Source organism: Delphinapterus leucas, chromosome 10 (assembly GCF_059928025.1).
Source record: "Delphinapterus leucas isolate spDelLeu-1000000601 "Yukka" chromosome 10, BTC_Dleu_Yukka2, whole genome shotgun sequence".
Lineage (NCBI taxonomy): Eukaryota > Metazoa > Chordata > Mammalia > Artiodactyla > Monodontidae > Delphinapterus > Delphinapterus leucas.
Window position 1 is genome coordinate 68686811 of NC_143138.1, and position 19378 is coordinate 68706188.

Here is a 19378-nt window from a genome sequence, read left to right on the forward strand (position 1 = left end):
TACCAGGTGGAAGGAGCAGGAGTGCAGCACGGAGCAGTGTCAGCTGTGCTGGGCAGGCTCTGGGGGCTGCAGGGGCAGAGAGTCCTGAAGGTGATGGGAGCTGGGGGGTGGGTAGGGGCACATTTGCACTTTGGGATGGGGAATGGATGGGTCAGTGTGTGGGCCCAGCATCAAGGGCATAGTGTGAATAGGACAGATGCCAGCCCTGGCCCTGCCTAGCTATAGCCAAAGGAGTCGAGAGAAGAGCTTTGGGGCTTCCTGAGGGCGGTCCTGTCACCCAGGGAGAGGCAGGGAGGTCAGCATGGAGGTGGCAGCAGGATGGGGGTAGAGTCAGAGGGAGCTTTGGAGTCAAGTGAGTGGTTAGATGTGAGGTGTCAGGAAGGTATAAGGAGAATCGGGCATTCCTCTCGGGCTTGGGGTTTGGGGAGCTGTGGGGACCCTAAGAGGGGAGAAGCTAATTGAGCTGGGAGCCCCACAGGCACAGCTGCGCCTGGAGCTGGGGGTGGAGAGGCCCAGGCGTCAGCGTGTGGACTCCACGCTCTGTGGAGACAGCAGACACCCAGGGCCCTGGCAGGGTCTTGGTAGGAGAGCCAGGCCCAGGTGCTTCGAGAGGTGGCTGAGGGTGCGGGGCCGAGACCGGGCCCTGACGCTGGGGCGGCCGCAGGACAAGGTGCAACTGCTGCGCCTGTGGTACCACGAGAGCTGCCGTGTGTTCCGCGACCGCCTGGTGAATGAGGAGGACCGCAGTTGGTTTGACAAGCTCCTGGAGAGCTGCATGGAGCAGTGGGAGGTGGCCTTCGAAGAGGTCTGCCCCTTCCAGCCCATCCTCTACGGGGACTTCATGTCGCCAGGCTCCGACGTCAAGTCCTATGAGCTCATCACCAGCAAGAAGAAGGTGAAGGGGCCTGCTGGGGCCCTACCCCTGACCCACAACCCCTGACCCCCGAGACCCCAGCCCTCTGCAGCCACTGCTAAGAGACCACCATGCTCTGACCGGAGGGTCGGACACTGGTCTGGAAGGCCAGCTCAGGGACTTCAGGCCAGAAGTTGCTTCTCTGAGTCCCATCGCCTCGCCTGTCAAATGGGCACAGTAGGCCCCGCTTGGCCCTTTCCTGAGGACAAGCCTAAGGTTCAACTGAGACAGGCTCTGTAAGCAGGAACACGCTATGCCAATTTGAGGGACTAGTATCCCACCCACAGAGCCGCGGCAGGGCCCTGGGCACCGCGAGTCTTGAGTCAAGACCCCAGGGTGGCAGGATGAAGCTGGAGTGCGGGGGCCTCCTGTTGGTTTCTTCACACAGACCCTCTCCTAGCTCCCAGGAGCTCCCACGGGGCCCCAGGTCGGTACATCCTGTTGAGCCCTCAAGGCAGCAGGCAGGTCTCTGACCCGATCCTCAGGCCTTGGTGTGTCCAGCGGGTCAGGCCTCATCCAGGCAGACCTGGCATCTTAAGGCCAACATCCCTCTGTGCACAGAGGAGCAGGGCTGGCTGGGGGGATGGGGTGTTGTGCTCCCTTGCGGGGGGGGGGCACAGTGCACGGGGACAGAGGGAGGACCCAGCTCTCCCCGTGCCCCCCCCACCCCCCGCTGCCAGTTGATGCAGGTGATTGAGGAGTACATGGAGGACTACAACCAGATCAGCACAGCCAAGCTGAGGCTGGTCCTCTTCATGGATGCCGTGAGCCACGTCTGCCGCATCAGCCGCACCCTGCGCCAGGCGCTGGGCAACGCGCTCCTGCTGGGTGTGGGCGGCAGTGGCCGCAGGTCCCTCACGAGACTGGCCTCGCACATGTGAGGGCCCCCAGGCGTGGTGGGCAGTGGGCGGTCGGTGGCAGACTCAGTTCCATTTGCGTTCTTCCACATGTTCTATGCTGAGGCAGACGCACCTGGCCCTGGGAGGGTAACCTGGGGTCCAAGGAGAGACAGCAGCAGTGCCCTGTGATGCTGCAGGGATGGGGGAGGGGTAGATGCAGGCATCCAGGAGAGATTCCTAGAGGAGGTGGCCATGGACCTTCTCTTCTAATCAAGGCTGGGAGGATGGAAGGGAAGGGCATTCCAGGCCGAGGGAGCAGCCTCAGCAAATGTCTGGAGGCAAGAGAGCAGGTTCAGGGTTGGGGGAGTCAGCAGGTCTGCCCAGGATGGGAGCAGATGGCTGGGGTGGGGGCGCTTGGCCTCAAGCTCTGGCATGCCTCCACCCAACCACCTGTCTCCAGGGCCGAGTATGAGTGCTTCCAGATTGAGCTGTCCAAGAACTATGGCATGACCGAGTGGCGTGATGATGTCAAGAAGGTCTTGCTCAAGGCTGGCCTGCACAGCCTGCCCATCACCTTCCTGTTCTCAGATACCCAGGTGCCACCACACGGGCAGTGAGCGGGATCCAGGGTGGGTTGGATACAACCCACCCCAGTGTGGCATCCTGGAAGGTGGTCAGTCCTTCATGCCCACGTCACTGTCAGTTGGGGTGGATCTTGGGAGGAATAGCTGGGACCAGCGGGAGGGGGCCAAACCTAGCCTGTCAGGGCTGGTGGGGGGCAGAGATCATTACTATGCCCCGAGGGTAAAGAAGGCCCCTGGCACCATGGCTGACCACAAGCAGCACCACACTCACTGGCCAACGGCTTCCTACCTCAAGGACCACAGGACTTGTGCCTGAGGTGCTGTGACTATGGCCCCCTTCTTGGGGCTGCTCCGTCTGGAGCTCCCTAGATGAGGCCTCGCCCCAGGTCTGAGAGAAGGAGAGGTTGTGGGTCCAGGGTCTCAAGACAAACAGGGCAGTGCTTAAACCTGATTGGTGGTCAGGACTGGGCCGAAGCTGAAGCCCTGGAAGGCTCCCAGCCCTACTCCTATCCCCCAGGCTCCCCTTACATAGTCAGGCAAGTGAGGGTGCCCTCTGGCACTGACTAGGCCCTGGCCATATGAGATGGACAAGGACCCGTTTCTGCCTGTGGCCTGGTTTTCTCCTGTGAGTAAACTGAGACGTAGAGAGGCCTGGCAAGAGAGGAGGAAGACACCACATCTCCCACCCAGGACCCAGGGCCCTTCCACAGCCCAGCAGTGATGTTCAGAGTCTCTGCTGTAGGGCAGGCCTGGGTGTGAGTCCTGGACCACAACTTGTGAGGTCACTTGTGTGACCCTGGGCTTCTCTGAGCCTTAGTGGCATGGTCTGTGGAATGGGGCTCCTGTGAAGGTCCAGTGAGACCATGGTCATGGAGCCCAACACCCAGGGGCCATCATCAAGACTCAGCTCCTCCATCCCCATCTTCCCCCCAGATCAAGAACGAGTCCTTCCTAGAGGACATTAACAATGTCCTGAACTCAGGCGACATTCCCAACCTCTACAACACGGATGAGCAGGACCAGATTGTCAACACCATGCGGCCCTACGTCCAGGAGCAGGGCCTGCAGCCCACGAAGACCAACCTCATGGCTGCCTACACCGGGCGTGTGTGCAGCAGCATCCACCTGGTGCTGTGCATGAGGTACAGGTGGCCACTGCAACCTTGCAGGGACAGTGGTTTTAGGTGGGGGAGCACCTGGGCCTGCCACAAGGGGAAGTGGCCTGGGCCTGGCCACCATGCCATTGGGTCCAGGCTGCCATGTCACAGGGCTGTGAAATGACCCTGGGTCCTGGGTTCCTGGGGGGTGTAAGTCAGTGTCTCAGGGCCTCATTTGGACCCCCACCTCCCCAGCCCCATTGGAGAGGTCTTCCGAGCTCACCTAAGGCAGTTCCCCTCCCTGGTCAACTGCTGTACCATCGACTGGTTTAATGAGTGGCCGGCAGAAGCCCTGGAGTCTGTGGCCACCATGTTCCTGAACGAGATCCCAGAGCTAGACGCCACCCCCAAAGTAATTGAAGGACTGGTAGGTATCTTGGTGAGGAGCAAGACCTTGAGGGGGACTGCGTAGGTTTGGGCTTGGGGTCACCAAGGCCTGGGTAAGATTCCCAGGCCCACCACTGATGAGAAGCCTTTGGGCAGACAGCTTTATCTGTCTAAGCCTCAGTTTCCTCACCTGTATAATGGGAATGCCACAAGGTTGTCACGGTGACGCAGGAGGCTGGGCACACAGTTACACAGTCACTGTTTATCTTATTCTCTGAGGGCTCCATGGAAACTTTCTTTAAAGAGTCGCCTGATATAGGGACTTCCCTGGCAGTCCAGGGAAGATTTCACCTTCCACTGCAGGGGGTGAGGGTTCAATCCCTGGTCGGGGAGCTAAGATCCCACATGCCTTGGCGACAAAAAACCAAAACGTAAAACAGAAGCAATATTGTAACAAATTCAGTAAAGAGTTTTTTTTAAAAAATGGTCTACATTAACAAACAAACAAAGAGCCCCCTGATACAACCCAGAGACTACAGATGGGGTGGGGGGTAGATTTGTCTGGTCCAGCCTGAGACAGTGATGGTCACCTGGGGGCCAAGAGCTAGGGTGAGCCCATTTCTGCCCAGCTGTGCTGAGGCCTTGGGCCCTCCCTCCCCACATCTACAGCCTCCGAGAGGGGCCCCACCTTAGGGCTTTCTGAGAGAGGCAGGTCATAGGGGCTGTGATAAGAGCACTGGGCCAAGAGCTGGGACACACCTGGGTCCAAGTTCAAAGTGAACTCTGCCCTTGACAACTGTGTGAACTCGACAAAGCCCCTTGATTTCTCTGGGTCGTGGGATTTTTCGTCTGCAGAATAGGTGACCTTTACCTGGAGGTCGTGAGGATCATAGGAGAGAGAGAGTGTGAGGGCCGTTGAGGTTCCTGCACATGGCTCCCTCCCCAGAACCAGGCTTCAGTGGCTTCAAGGGCACCCTGGTGCCCCATCTTTGCTGGGGGCTCTACAAGACTGGCATCAGTGGTCTGCTCCCTCACAGATTCAGGTTTGTGTGTATATCCACCAGTCGGTGGCCAAGAAGTGTGTCGAGTATCTGGCCGAGCTGGCCCGCCACAACTATGTGACCCCCAAGAGCTACCTGGAGCTGCTCAATATTTTCTCCATCCTCATCGGGCAGAAGAAACAGGAGCTGAAAACTGCTAGGAACCGCATGAAGAGTGGCCTCGACAAGGTGGGCTGGGGTGGGGACTTGTGGGCAACGTATAGCTGCCCGTGGTTCTGCCCATGCAGTCTCAGTCCTGACCCCGGAGGCCCAGCCTGGCCTTTCAGTTGGCAGCCCACAGTGTTTAAATGGGTGGCTTCCTCCCTCACCAAAAGAGCTGCTGGCCAAGGGCAAGGCCAAAGCAGGTCACCCCAAATATTTTTAGGGGACTGCTCCCTTCCTCTGGGGTCCACTGGGCAACCTGGGGGCCACTGAAGCTGCTGGCCACAGCCTCTCGTGAATGAGGGCGGCCCTGCAGGGACCTCTCCCCTGCCCCCTCCAGGCCTAACTCACTCTCTGGTCCCCATCACACCGTCACACCGGATTTCCTCTCTGTGCCCCCCGCCTCCCACCCCGCAGCTGCTGCGCACTTCGGAGGACGTGGCCAAGATGCAGGAAGAGCTGGAGATTATGCGCCCCTTGCTGGAGGAGGCTGCCAAGGAGACCACGCTCACCATGGAGCAGATCAAGGTTGGGAGTGCTCCTGGCCCCCTCCCTGACGGCTGACCATGTCTGAGGATGCTCGGCATCCCCATGCAACCACAAGATCCCTAGCTGCCCAGCCTCACAGTTTGCTTAGCCTCTTGGTGCCCAGTTCCCTCATTCAGTCATGTGTTCATTCAACAAATGCTTGCTCAGAACCTATTCTATGCCAAGCGCTGCACTGGGCAGAGGATATGGTGATGAGCAAGACAGACAAATCCAAACCCAATAATCACAACACGGACTGAGCAGCAGGGCAGCCACAGGTAGCGGTGCAGAGTCTGCCTGAGTCTCCCTCTAAGATCCTCTGAGTCTACAAGAGGGCCCACATTCGAGGGCCGGTCCTCACAGCAGCCTCCGCAGGTTTGCATATTCATGATGGCAGCTTTCTGGCAGAAACAATCATGTCCTGCTCTACAAAGGCAGTGGTATTGAAAATTTTTCCAGCAGATGGAAAGAAAGTGACTTGTGGGAGGGGAGTGCCTTTCTCTGTTTTGCATGGAGGTGCCCTGTGGGTTTAGGGGGTCCTGCCCATGGGGTAGTTATGCTCAAGCATGTAAAGCCCTGAGCCCCATGCCAGGCCCATGATGAGCACTCAGGATTGGAAGGGGTTCCTAGCACTCCCAGGTCTCTGTGGGCTGTCACAGCCGAGATGGTCCTTAGAGAATGGGGCATCCCAACCCTCATTTCCTTCCACCTGGGGAGACTGAGACACAGAGAGGAGAAAGGGGAGGAGGGCACACCTGTCCCTGACACGGGCCATCCCTGGGCCCTCCCTACTTCTGGTCCCTAGGTAGACACAACCATTGCTGAGGAGTCCCGGAATTCAGTGCAAGCAGAGGAGATCAAGGCCAATGAGAAGGCCCGGAAGGCACAAGGTATTGCTGACGATGCCCAGAAGGATCTGGATGAGGCTCTGCCCACCCTGGATGCAGCCCTGGCCAGTTTGCGCAACCTCAACAAGAATGATGTGACCGAGGTGGGTGGCTAGGCACCCCCAGGCTTTTCTTGACATCCCTCCCTGGAGCCCTCTTGGGTCCTGGCCCCTAGGCCCTCCCTCTACACATCCCTTGAGGGTCATATGTCAAGAGATGAGGGCAGAACTAGGGCTTGAATCCAGCTGCCTGCCCTTACCTCCTTGTATCAGCGCCCAGGGCCCGGGCAGGTGCATGAGGGGGGCTTTGGGCCTTGAGAAATGAGCGTACAGGACCTCGTGGCCAGGCCTGGGTATACGGGGGAGCAGTAGTTGCCATAGGCTAAGGCAGACCTTGGGGGATCCCCGGGTGTGCCCTTGGTCTGTAGTGGTAGGGACTTGGCTGGTGGGGCCCACCCTGTCTGGTGGCTGTCCCTGCCTGGAGGTACCGTACCACTCCGTGATGGACCTCCCCCTTCCCCACTCTTGGCCTGCCCACAGGTGCGTGCCATGCAGCGGCCACCCCCAGGTGTGAAGCTGGTCATAGAAGCTGTGTGCATCATGAAGGGCATCAAGCCCAAGAAGGTCCCTGGAGAGAAGCCTGGCTCCAAGGTGGATGACTACTGGGAGCCAGGCAAGGGGCTGCTGCAAGACCCCGGCCGCTTCCTGGAGAGCCTCTTCAAGTTTGACAAGGTGAGCGTGCCAGGCACCCAGCCAGCTGGGAGTGAGTGAGGGCAGGACCCAGCTGGGCAGAGAAGTGAGGAGAGGAACCGGCCCCCTCCCCGCCACCAGCGCTGGGGCCTCCATCCTATCTCACTCTGCCTGCAACACACACAGCCCTGTGGCCACAGAGCTGATGGGACCAGATCCTGGCACAGAGGAGCTCTCCAGCTGGTGGGGGAAACAGACGGACCAACCAACAGATGGGTGTTGAGGAAATCAGGACCTGGGAAGGCTCCTATGCCCATAGGACATCACCCACAGTCACTCCAAGGCTCCACAGCCTGGAGATTCTCTCTCCTGCTCTTTTTTTCCTGAAACCCCCATGGCGCTGGCCAAGACCTTCCCTGGCTGCTCAATCATCACCTCTCCCTCAGCCTTAACACCTGAGGTTTAGTGCCTGTCTGTCTCTGGATTTCTCTGCCTTCCTGTCTATCTGGGGTTCTCAGTATCCATGGGCATGCTCTCTCATGGGGCTGCTTAGGGTTAGGCCAGCCTGGAGCCCGCAGCCCTCTTGGAGGGCCCCTTTCCAGCCCAGAAATTAGTCCCACGCGGGCTGCTCCCCCCCTCCCCCACCATGTGTCAGTGTTGGAGCCCTGGGCACGTCCCAGACTGCACTGGGAGGGCAGAGACAATGGCCCATCTCAGTGACAGCTGGACTCTATGGGCTTCCCCATCCCTCTAACTGAGCCCAAATCAGGAGGCTCACGGCCAGCACTCAGGTTCCCCTGGTCCCAAGCTCTGACCTCTGGGGGCTCATGAACAGTACAGATTCCTGGGCTCATCCTGAATTACAGAGCTGGATTCTCCCAGGGTAGGACAAGTGCTCCAAGAGTATGGTGAGCTCTTGGGGTAGGGATTATTACATTTGAACGTGAGCCGGGTTGGGCATCAGAACCACTCACTCGTCTCCACATCAGCCAAGAAGGAGCCCTTGTCTCTAAATGGGTTTTAAATGGGGCCTGCATATTATCAGGTCTTCATTTTTTAAAATTTTTAATATTTATTTATTTATTTAGGCTGCGCCGGGTCTTAGTTGCGGCACGCGGGACCTTCGTTGCAGCATGCGGGATCTTTTTAGTTGTGGTGTGTGGACTTCTTAGTTGCGGCATGCATGCGGGATCTGATTCCCAGACCAGGGATTAAACCCGGGCCCCCTGCATTGGGAGCGCGGAGTCTTACCCTCTGGACCACCAGGGAAGTCCCTGTATTATCAGATCTTGAGGTTGTGTCATTTCTTGAGAAAGAAAAATCTCTGGTCATGTTATTTGAAATCCTAGAATACAGAAGATCCTCTTCTGGCCAGCTTTTGTGGGTTGTGTCTATTCCCTAGGGAGGACACCTGTACTGAGGCCTACACGGGGCATAGCGGCAGGAGCAGGATGCCCCTCAGCCCTGCAGAGCCTTCTCTGTCCTCCCTGGGAAGCAGCCCCCTGAGCCCATGGTTCCCATCCCCAGGACAACATTGGGGAGGCGGTGATCAAAGCCATCCAGCCATACATCGACAATGAAGAGTTCCAGCCGGCCGCCATCGCCAAGGTGTCCAAGGCCTGCACCTCCATCTGCCAGTGGGTGCGCGCCATGCACAAGTACCACTTCATGGCCAAGGCCGTGGAGCCTAAGCGGGTGAGGGCTGGGTAGACCTAGGGGGCAGGGGAGAGGGCGTGGGCTCCTCTGGGCACCAGGAAAGCTGGTCCTGCACCCTCTGCCCGCAGCAAGCCCTGCGGGAGGCCCAGGATGACCTGGAGGTGACACAGAGGATCCTGGAGGAGGCGAAGCAGCGCCTGCACAAGGTGGAGGATGGCATTGCCACGATGCAGGCCAAGTACCGAGACTGCATTGCCAAGAAGGAGGAACTGGAGCTGAAGTGTGAGCAGTGCGAGCAGCGGCTGGGCCGCGCCGACAAGGTGTGAGGGCCTGTGGTGTGGCCTGCCCCCGACAGGCTGGAAGGGCCCGGGTGGTAGGGGGGGTCCCAGGGTGGCTGTCCACACCCCCCACACTGGCCACCTCGGGGACTGCGCCAGGCAGGGACACCCAGGCCCCCGGCCCAGCCTCCCAGAACCCACCCCATGGGCTGTCCTTGCAGCTCATCAACGGGCTGTCGGACGAGAGGGTGCGCTGGCAGGATACGGTGGAGAACCTGGAACACACGCTCGACAACATCTTCGGGGACGTGCTGGTGGCTGCAGGCTTTGTGGCCTACCTGGGCCCCTTCACGGTAAGGAACCCCTGGCCCCGCCTTGAGGCCTCACCTCCATGAGGGGTGGCCTGAGGGGCGGCTCTTCTCTCACTCATTCAACAAGCACTTCTCAGGCGCCCCGTCTGAGCCAGGTGCTGTTCCAGGCACTGGGGATATGGCAGCTCACAAAACAGCCAGAAAACCTGCTCCGGTGGGGCTGGCCTTCTAGAGGGAAGTGTGAGTTCACACTGCCGTGCTTGCTGTGTGCCTCTCATTCAATCCTCACAGCTGCCCTGATGGGTGGGCATTGTTGTTCTTATGCTGGTTCCACAGATAAGGGGCTGAGGACTGTGGAGGCCGAGGATGTTCCCCAAAGTGGGGCTAGAGCTCAGGCCTCCGTCTCCATGTCTGAGCTCTGACCTCTGCACAACTGCTGAGCGCTGGGGTGCAGGGGGAAGTGGGAGGGCATCACGGCTGTCTCAGTGGGGTGGCCCTGAGTCTGGCATCTCCCCAGGGCCAGTACCGCACGGTGCTCTACGACAGCTGGGTCAAGCAGCTCATGACTCACCATGTCCCACACACCTCTGAGCCCACGCTAATCGGGACTCTGGGGAACCCCGTGAAGATCCGCTCGTGGCAGGTGCCCACCCCGGGGGGCTGGAGCAACTGGGCTGGGCCTGCAGTGTGGTCGGGCTGGGCCAGGAGCCTCCCGCCTCCCTCCCACCCTCTTTCCTGGGTCTGCTTAGAGATGCGTCTCCTGAGCCCGCCCGGGGCCAGTCAGAGGCTGGTGGGTAGGAGAGGAGAAAGCCGAGCGAGTGGTACAGATGCTGGCTAACTGTGGGCAGAGAGGTCAAGGGGTGCTTATGAGAGTGGGAGTGGGGTGGGAGAGCAGTGTCCAGAGTGAGGGTTACGAGGTCGTGTCCGAGCTAGACCATGGAGGACAGGTAGAGTTGGCGCAAGGAGAGAACCAAGAGGCTCAGGCAGAGGCTGAGCGTGAACACAGTCCGGGAGGGCTGATGGGCTTTACTGGCTCCGTGAAGATGGTCTGACTGAGCAAGGACTCAACAGGCATGAGGAACAACGGGCCCAGCGAAGGAGGGTGTCGGGAGCCAGCCAATAGGAGGGAGACCAGTTCTGGGGGCTGAGACCTCAGGACTGCCCTTCACCCTCAAGAGGGTGCAGTAAGGAGAAGGGAAACACAGCCAAAGCACAAGGTTGGGAGTGGCTGATGTCCCAGCTGAGCCTGCTGTGTGAGACCCCCGACCCAGCCCGGTCCTCCACAGGTTGCTGGCCTCCCCAACGACACACTGTCAGTGGAGAATGGGGTCATCAACCAGTTCTCCCAGCGCTGGACCCACTTCATTGACCCTCAGAGCCAGGCTAACAAATGGATCAAGAACATGGTGAGCCTACCCACCGGGTGCCACCACCCCACCCAGCGGGGCTTAGCAGGTGCAGGGGGAGTAGCTGAGCCTCAGGCTGGTTCTCAGCCCCCGCGGCCCCCACCTGCCCCCTGTGCCCACAGGAGAAGGACAGCGGGCTGGATGTGTTCAAGCTGAGCGACCGCGACTTCCTGCGCAGCATGGAGAATGCCATCCGCTTTGGCAAGCCCTGCCTTCTAGAGAACATGGGCGAGGAGCTGGATCCCGCCCTGGAGCCCGTGCTGCTCAAGCAGGTGGGCCTGCAGCAGTGGGGGTGGGGGCGGCCCCCTTCCCCTGCCTCACTGGTGAAGCCCAAGCCACAGCGCTTGCCCATCCCATCTGCCACAGACATACAAGCAGCAGGGGAACAAGGTGCTGAAGCTGGGAGACACGGTGATCCCCTACCACGAGGACTTCAGGATGTACATCACCACCAAGCTGCCCAACCCACACTACACGCCCGAGATCTCCACCAAGCTCACCCTCATCAACTTCACCCTGTCTCCCAGGTAAGCCCTTGGTCCCTGGGACCCCCAGCATCAGCTCTGCCTCAGCCTGCCTGGCTGCCTCCTCCCACCCCCAGGCAGAGACTCAGTGGGTTTCCCCCTGAGGCCCCGCCAGCTTCCTCCCAGGCACTCTGCATTTCAGGTCTTTCTAGCCCCTCCACGAACTCCCGTTACTTGCCACCGTTTCCACCTGAGAAACCCCACCCTCAGATCATCCTGATCCCTGGTCAGGAACCCCTCCCCCAGCCTCCCTGGCCAGCACTAGCCCCACCTCATCCGGATACCCTTTCCCCACAGCCCTTGCTGAGCCCTTGTGTACTCACCCCCAGAGCTGTCCTGGAGCCCTGTGGGGGGCATACTCTGGCTCCCTGCACCCAAGCCGTTTCCTGCCCTTGCTGCCCTAAGCCCAGGCACTATAGCTTTTGCTGACCACCCACAGAGAGTGCTAAGGCCTCCATGCCAGTGGCCACTATGAACCTCTCCACAGACAAGGGGGTGAAAACATCCTTAAGGCCTGTCCCTCCCCATCACCCCCAGCCCCCTCCTGCTGAGAGGGAGTTTTTCAGACCCCAGCAACTCACATGTTCAACTGCCTGGCCCCTGCTGGGATTCCAAGCTGCCACCTGAGGTCTCACTGAGAACTGGTCACTTTGAAGCCAGGCTCTGCCTTAGCCCTGCAGCCTGAGACAGAGGCCAGGCCTTCCAGGCTGACACCAACAGGGATGCTAGGCTCTTTGGAGCCCCAGGAGCACAGGTACATAGGTCAGCAGGCTCCAGGCTGGCCCTCCAGGGCCCACCAGGTGTCACAGACATAATGTCCCCTGCCCCTGGCAGTGGCCTAGAGGACCAGCTGCTGGGCCAGGTAGTGGCTGAGGAGCGGCCTGACCTTGAGGAAGCCAAGAACCAGCTGATTGTCAATAATGCCAAGATGCGCCAGGAGCTGAAGGACATTGAAGACCAGATCCTGTACCGGCTCAGCTCCTCTGAGGGCAACCCTGTGGATGACATGGAGCTCATCAAGGTGCTGGAGGCTTCCAAGATGAAGGCTGCTGAGATCCAGGTCAGCAACTGCCGGCCCACCCCTGCCTGCCTCTCCCTACCTGCCCCAGGCCTGCCCCCTATCGCCACCCACCTCTGCCTGGTGCCCTTTGACAACCTACCTGGGCCTGACCAGCACCCCCTGTACTGCACCCCCAGGCCAAGGTCAGGATTGCAGAGCAGACAGAGAAGGACATTGACCTCACGCGCATGGAGTACATTCCCGTGGCCGTCCGCACCCAGATCCTCTTCTTCTGCGTGTCTGACTTGGCCAACGTGGACCCCATGTACCAGTACTCCCTCGAGTGGTTTCTCAACCTCTTCCTCTCAGGCATCGCCAACTCAGAGAGGGCAGGTAGCCCTGGCACAGATGCACATGTTGACACAAACACCAGGCTCTACCCTGGCACAGGTGTGACACACCTGGATGCATTTCCACAGCGGGCACACACACGTAGACTCACACCCATGTCCACTCATACACATCCTCGTCAGACTTACACTACATAAGAACACACGCCCCTCCTACCCTCCTCGGAGCAAATGCCCCAAGCGGGTGCCCAGACTGCCCCTTTGGCTACTGGGGAGATGGGCTGGGCTGGGCTGGGCCCCAGGGATCTTGCTTCCCTCCCTTCTCCCTGCACTGCCATCACCCCTCTGCCCTGCAGACAACCTAAAGAAGCGCATCGCCAACATCAACTGCTACCTGACCTACAACCTCTACAGCAATGTCTGCCGCAGCCTCTTCGAGAAGCACAAGCTGATGTTCGCCTTCCTATTGTGTGCCCGCATCATGATGAACCAGGGCAAGATCGACCAGGTGCGTGATCGACCAGGAGGGGCGGCCAGGTCCTTGCTTGAAAACAGCCAGGAGGCTCTGGGTTAACTATGGCCCAGCGGCTCCTGTGCCCATGTCTTCTCAGAGCCTTGAGAGTGCTGGTGAGCACAGACAGTCCTGAGCCTCCCGGCTCGTGGTCTCATGAGCCCCAGGTATTTCCTGGTGCATTGGAAAGCACTGAAAGTCACAGCCACTACTGCTTGAGCCCTCACTGTGTGCCGGGTGCTGGGATCACAGCTACCCTCTGACCTACCCCCACAAAACCCCTGGGAAGCAGAGTTCTGATTCTTCCTACTTTCCAAGTGAGGAAACAGAGGCTCAGAGGTCAAATCCTTTGCCTAAGGTCACACAGCCAGGGAAAGGGAAAGAGGTGACACTAACCCAGACCTGTGCAACTGCCACCCCTAAGGGGAACTCCATTTCTCTGGCTGAGGATGGTAGGAGAGGCACTGCTAGGTGGGGCGCTGGAGACAGGCCTCAGGGCCTGGGCACTAGCCTCCCCTGTCTCCCCTTGCCAGAGCGAGTGGCGCTACCTCCTGTCCGGGGGCTCTGTCCCTGTCATGAGTGAGAACCCTGCCCCGGACTGGCTGTCAGACCGGGCCTGGCGAGACATCCTGGCACTCTCCAACCTGCCGGCCTTCTCCTCCTTCGCCCTTGACTTCATGAAGCATCTGTCGGAATTCCAGGCCATCTTTGATAGCCCTGAGCCCCACCGGTGAGCTGGGACCCGGGGCACAGCAGGGTGGGCACATCCAGGGGCTGAGACCCAGGAACAGGCTTGCCCTGGAGCCTTCTCTGAGGGGCCACACCCGGTTGCCCTGCAACTGTGACTACATCTCTTCCATGCCCCCGGCCATGTACCCCTGGACACCCCATTCTCCCCTGCTGTCCAGCAAGCAGAGACCCTGTGGCCAGTGCCCTCCCACAGGTTGGCTCTCAGGGGGACGTGGGCACTGTTGCAGGGAGCCCTTGCCTGGCATCTGGGACCAGTACCTGGACCAGTTCCAGAAGCTGCTGGTCCTCCGCTGCCTACGTGGGGACAAGGTTACCAATGCCATGCAGGACTTCGTGGCCACCAACCTGGAGCCACGCTTCATTGAGCCCCAGGCAAGTGCTGTCAGCCAGCACCTGGGCTAATCCCCACCCTGGGTCCCAGGATCCTAGCTGCACCTGGACAGACCACTTTGCAGCCTTGGTCAGGCCAGGACCCCTAACCACCCCAAAAAGCTCTGAGAGGTTCCAGGTCCCACCAGGAAGCCCCTCTGGGACTACTCTGGGGGCCCCAGGACCCCCCCCTACCTCGCCCTGGTCGCCTGCCCCTGAGGAGAAGCTCTAGGTGGCCCCAGCATCTCTCCCTGCCCTGCAGACAGCCAATCTGTCATTGGTGTTCAAAGACTCCAACTCCACCACGCCCCTCATCTTCGTGCTATCGCCTGGCACTGACCCAGCTGCCGACCTCTACAAGTTTGCCGAAGAAATGAAGTTCTCCAAGAAGCTCTCTGCCATCTCCCTGGGCCAGGGCCAGGTAAGGGCAAGGGGGTGGGGGAGAAGGGAGCTGGTGGGCTGGGCCAGCTGGTCCCCCACCACTCAGCACTCCTGTCCCCACAGGGCCCTCGGGCGGAAGCCATGATGCGCAGCTCCATAGAGAGGGGCAAGTGGGTCTTCTTTCAGAACTGCCACCTGGCACCGAGCTGGATGCCAGTCCTGGAGCGCCTCATTGAGCACATCAATCCCGACAAGGTACACCAAGGGAATACAGTACATCCATCCAGGACTGATAAGGCTAAATGAGATCGTCCCACAGAGCACTCAGCCCAGCCACCAGCACACAGTGGGCGCTCAGGAAGTGACATATGTAACACATATCAACTAGATTAATCTTCCCAGTGGCCCCCTCAAGTAACTGCTACCAGTGACTCGCCCAAGCCCACCCAGCACAGACGGGTGACCCTGGAACTTGCCGAAGCCCATGTTCTTTACCAGTGGTCCGTGCAGGCTGGTCTGGCCCAGCCCAACCCAGGGGTGGAGTCAGGCTGAGGGTGGCTCAGGGTCCTTGGGTAGGAGGGAGCCTGGTGTTGGGGCAGCCACCAGGTACGGGTCTCAATGCTCACGTGGAGCGTGGCCACCAGGTGCACCGGGACTTCCGCCTGTGGCTCACCAGCCTGCCCAGCAACAAGTTCCCAGTGTCCATCCTACAGAATGGCTCCAAGATGACCATTGAGCCGCCACGCGGGGTCAAGGCCAACCTGCTCAAGTCTTACAGCAGCCTCAGCGATGACTTCCTCAACTCCTGTCACAAGGTGAGACACACTTGGCACGTGCACCCCCAACCTGCCCCATCTCCATCCCCACCCATCACACCCCTCCGCCCCGCCCCCACCTCTGGCAGGTGATGGAGTTCAAGTCCTTGCTGCTGTCTCTGTGTTTGTTCCATGGGAATGCCCTGGAGCGTCGTAAGTTTGGGCCCCTGGGCTTCAACATACCCTACGAGTTCACGGACGGGGACCTACGCATCTGCATCAGCCAGCTCAAGATGTTCCTGGACGAGTATGACCACATCCCCTACAAGGTGGGCTGGGGATGGGCTGAGGGCGGGGAGCTGGGTGCCTGTGGGGGCCTGACCTACCCACCCCGTAGGTCCTCAAGTACACGGCAGGGGAGATCAACTACGGGGGCCGCGTCACTGACGACTGGGACCGCCGCTGCGTCATGAACGTCCTGGAGGACTTCTACAGCCCTGCCGTGCTCTTCCCCGAGCACAGCTACAGTGCCTCGGGTGTCTACCACCAGATCCAACCCACCTACGACCTCAACGTGAGCACACACAGGGCTATGCTTTAGGCAGCCTGCCAGGCTGGGGTCCTGGGGTGCCGTGAACACCTGGGTGCTGGAAGACTTGGCCCCAACCGGCCAGTAGCTCCTTTTCATTGATTGATCCATCCCACAAAGATAGCCCTGGAGCTCAGGTTCTGTGGGCAGAGGCCAACTCCCGCCTCTCAGCCCCTGCCCAAGAGGACTTCGTGAGGCTGGGAGGGGCCGGGTGGCTCCTCTGAGGCTGCCAGGTGAGGCAGTGAGGTGGGAAGCAGCCCAGACCACAGTCAGGGAGGGCTCCCTGAGGAAATGATGCTTCAGCTAAGATGTGTGAGGAGCAGGCAGGCGCTGGGTGGAGCACCCCAGAGTGTGGGTCAGCAGTGTAAAGGGCCTGTGGCAGGAGGGGCTGTGACAGGTTTGAGCAGCTGAATGAAGAAGCAGGGAGCTAGGCAGCAGGGAGAAGTGGGCTAGGAGGGAGCAGAGGCCATGGAATCCTGAGGGTAAGAGGGACATGCATAAAGCTTGCAACCAGGGGTGACGAGTAGTGGATGCTCTCAATTGGAGGGCTGTCCCGCAGGCTGGAGGTAGAGCAGGGCAGGGGCTTCAGTCGCAGCGCTCCTACCCTCCAGGGCTACCTCTCCTACATCAAGAGCCTTCCACTCAACGACATGCCTGAGATCTTTGGCCTGCATGACAATGCCAATATCACCTGTGCCCAGAATGAGACCTACACCCTGCTTGGCACCATCGTCCAGCTGCAACCCAAATCATCCTCTGCAGGCGGCCAGCACCGGGAGGAGGTTAGTGGCAGCAGGGGAAAGGGCCCAGTGGTTGGGCAGGACCAGTCTCCTATCCACCATCATGCCTGTTCCCCTGTGGGAAGGAACTCTGTGCATGTAGAATTCTTTGCACCCACAGATAGTGGAGGATGTGGCCCAGAACATTCTGCTCAAGGTGCCTGAGCCCATCAGCTTGCAGCGGGTGATGACCAAGTACCCTGTGCTGTATGAGGAGTCAATGAACACGGTGCTAGTACAGGAGGTCACTCGGTAATCCCCTGCCACCCCCAGCCCTGAGTCAGCAGGCCACTGGGTGGCTGTAGAGTAATGACAGTAAAAGCTACACCAAGTGCTATAAACCCATTCTCTAACTCAGCCACATTTTTATTCCATTTTACAGATGAGTAAACCAAGGCCCAAAAAGGTTACATGACTTGTCTAAGGTCATACATTTACTAACAGCCAGAGCTGGAACTGGTACTCAGGCCACTCGACCCCACTCTATGCTCTTAGCCCCTATGTTCTGCCATTGGTTTTTTGTCTACTGCCTACAACTGGGGAGTGCGGATATGGCCACACGGCCCCAGACCACTGCCTTCCTCCTTGCCACTGCCTCCATAGGTACAACCGGCTGCTGCAAGTGATCACACAGACGCTGAGAGACCTGCTCACAGCACTCAAAGGGCTGGTGGTGATGTCCTTGCAGCTGGAGCTGATGGCTGCCAGCCTATACAACAACACTGTGCCCGAGCTCTGGAATGCCAAGGCCTACCCATCACTCAAGCCACTGTCCTTATGGGTCACGGACCTGCTGCAGCGCCTGGACTTCCTGCAGACCTGGATCTCCAAGGGCATCCCAGCCGTCTTCTGGATCAGCGGCTTCTTCTTCCCCCAGGCTTTCCTGACAGGCACCCTGCAAAACTATGCCCGCAAGTCTATCATCTCCATCGACACCATCTCCTTTGATTTCAAGGTCTGGACTCAGCCAGGGCCAGGTCAGGTGACATGCTGGGGTGTGGCCCAGGTAGGAGGAGCACGGAGGCCACAGCTGGCTGGCAGAATCAGGGGAGCCCCTGAGAGGGGGTTGGGGGACAGGGAGAGCCAGAAGAGACCATAAGCCCCAGGGAAATCCCTAGGGGCAGAGCACAGACTGTAGGCTACCAGCTGAAACAGCAGGTGAAGGGGGGAGGCAGGCAGAGCCCTCAGGAGGGAGCTTGTGCCTCCTGACCCAAATCCTAACTGAGATTCTGGGTGTTTATATGTGAGGGGGCATCTGTGTGCCTGACCACAGGTGATGCGCCAGTCGGTATCAGAGCTCAAGACAAGACCCAAAGAGGGGTGCTTCATCCATGGACTGTTCCTGGAAGGTGCCCGATGGGACCCTCTGGCCTTCCAGCTGGCTGAGTCTCGGCCCAAGGAGCTATACACAGAGATGGCCGTTATCTGGCTCCTGCCAACGCCCAACCGCAAGGTCAAGAACCAGGACTTCTACCTGTGCCCCATCTACAAGACACTGACCCGTGCTGGTATGTATGGGGCCCAGGGCGGGGAGCCTACACCACAGGTGGGGGCCCAGGGTTGGGCCAGTTAGGCTGACCCAGGTTAGCTGAACAGGATGGCTGACAGAGGTCAGTCAGCACTCACTCCTGAGACTGACTAGGCCAGGACAGAGCTGGGCCAGTAGTAGGCAAGGTGATGCCCAGGGGCTGGGCCCAGTCTGTGGGGAGTGGCCCCTGAGCTCACCATCCTCTTGCTTCCCTTAGCAGACCCACCTTGGGTCCTGGGAGGCCCAGCCTAACAATGGAGGTTCAGAGGGGGTAACTGAGGCCTGGAGAGGTGGGGTGGGCCTGGGCTGGGTCCACAGGGAATGAGCAGGGGTGTCAACTCTTCCATTCCCATCCTCAATTGTCAGTGCAGTAACTTAGGGCAGGCCTGAGCCTTGGCCACACTCCCCAGACAGGCTTTCTCTTGGGTCAGGTCCCCTTCCTTGTCCCAAGCTCAGTTTGCCAAGTCCACTGCCTTTCTTTTTACCCTGTTCCTGCCCTAGCTGAAGCAGACAACTTAACCTTCCCCCTTCTTGCCTGCTCTAGGAACACTGTCAACCACAGGCCACTCCACAAACTACGTCATTGCTGTGGAGATCCCCACCGACCAGCCCCAGCGACACTGGGTAAAGCGTGGTGTGGCCCTCATCTGTGCCCTGGACTACTAGACCCAGACAGAAGGGCTGGGGCCATTAAAGCTGCATTTCCTAAACAGTCCAGCTGAGCCTTAGCTGCTTACACCAGGCCCCCTCTGTAGAACCCACTGCCAGGGAAACGGTGCGGGTGAGAGGCTACAGGGGCCTCAAGAGAAAATGTGGTTAGCAGGGAGAAGAGTGGCACAGCTGGCAGCTTTTACCTGCAACAAGGGAAGAGAGGTGAGCCTTGCAAGGTCCCAGGGCCCCTCCAGGGACTACACACCAGGCAGGACTAGAGACAGAGGTGCCACCTCCACTGAGTCCCAACACCTCTCCAGGTTGCAAAGCCAGGGCCCTCTCCTCCCACACTACACCTTGCACACAACTCCTCAGGTTCCACAGCCCACCCGAAGCCCCTCCTCAGTTCAGACC

The 19378-nt window shown here is 59.4% G+C and overlaps 1 protein-coding gene across 1 annotated transcript in view; it reads left to right on the forward strand.

The window, feature by feature from the left end:
* The window catches only part of DNAH1 (dynein axonemal heavy chain 1), a 75235-nt gene extending 56186 nt beyond the window's left edge, over nt 1–19049 (forward strand). Inside the window, 32 exon segments of the mRNA XM_089919440.1 lie at nt 665–895; nt 1594–1790; nt 2213–2348; nt 3270–3515; nt 3517–3664; nt 3667–3860; nt 4858–5049; nt 5440–5550; nt 6356–6541; nt 6977–7168; nt 8654–8821; nt 8911–9262; nt 9265–9413; nt 9889–10014; nt 10658–10777; nt 10900–11049; nt 11144–11304; nt 12136–12361; nt 12499–12694; nt 13008–13159; nt 13696–13892; nt 14140–14284; nt 14544–14702; nt 14786–14917; nt 15307–15477; nt 15567–15746; nt 15815–15991; nt 16618–16788; nt 16907–17037; nt 17389–17740; nt 18059–18293; nt 18858–19049. Of these exon segments, the coding sequence (XP_089775566.1) occupies nt 665–895; nt 1594–1790; nt 2213–2348; nt 3270–3515; nt 3517–3664; nt 3667–3860; nt 4858–5049; nt 5440–5550; nt 6356–6541; nt 6977–7168; nt 8654–8821; nt 8911–9262; nt 9265–9413; nt 9889–10014; nt 10658–10777; nt 10900–11049; nt 11144–11304; nt 12136–12361; nt 12499–12694; nt 13008–13159; nt 13696–13892; nt 14140–14284; nt 14544–14702; nt 14786–14917; nt 15307–15477; nt 15567–15746; nt 15815–15991; nt 16618–16788; nt 16907–17037; nt 17389–17740; nt 18059–18293; nt 18858–18979 (5805 nt within the window). The 3' untranslated portion in view covers nt 18980–19049.
* Nucleotides 19050–19378: the final 329 nt, after the last annotated feature.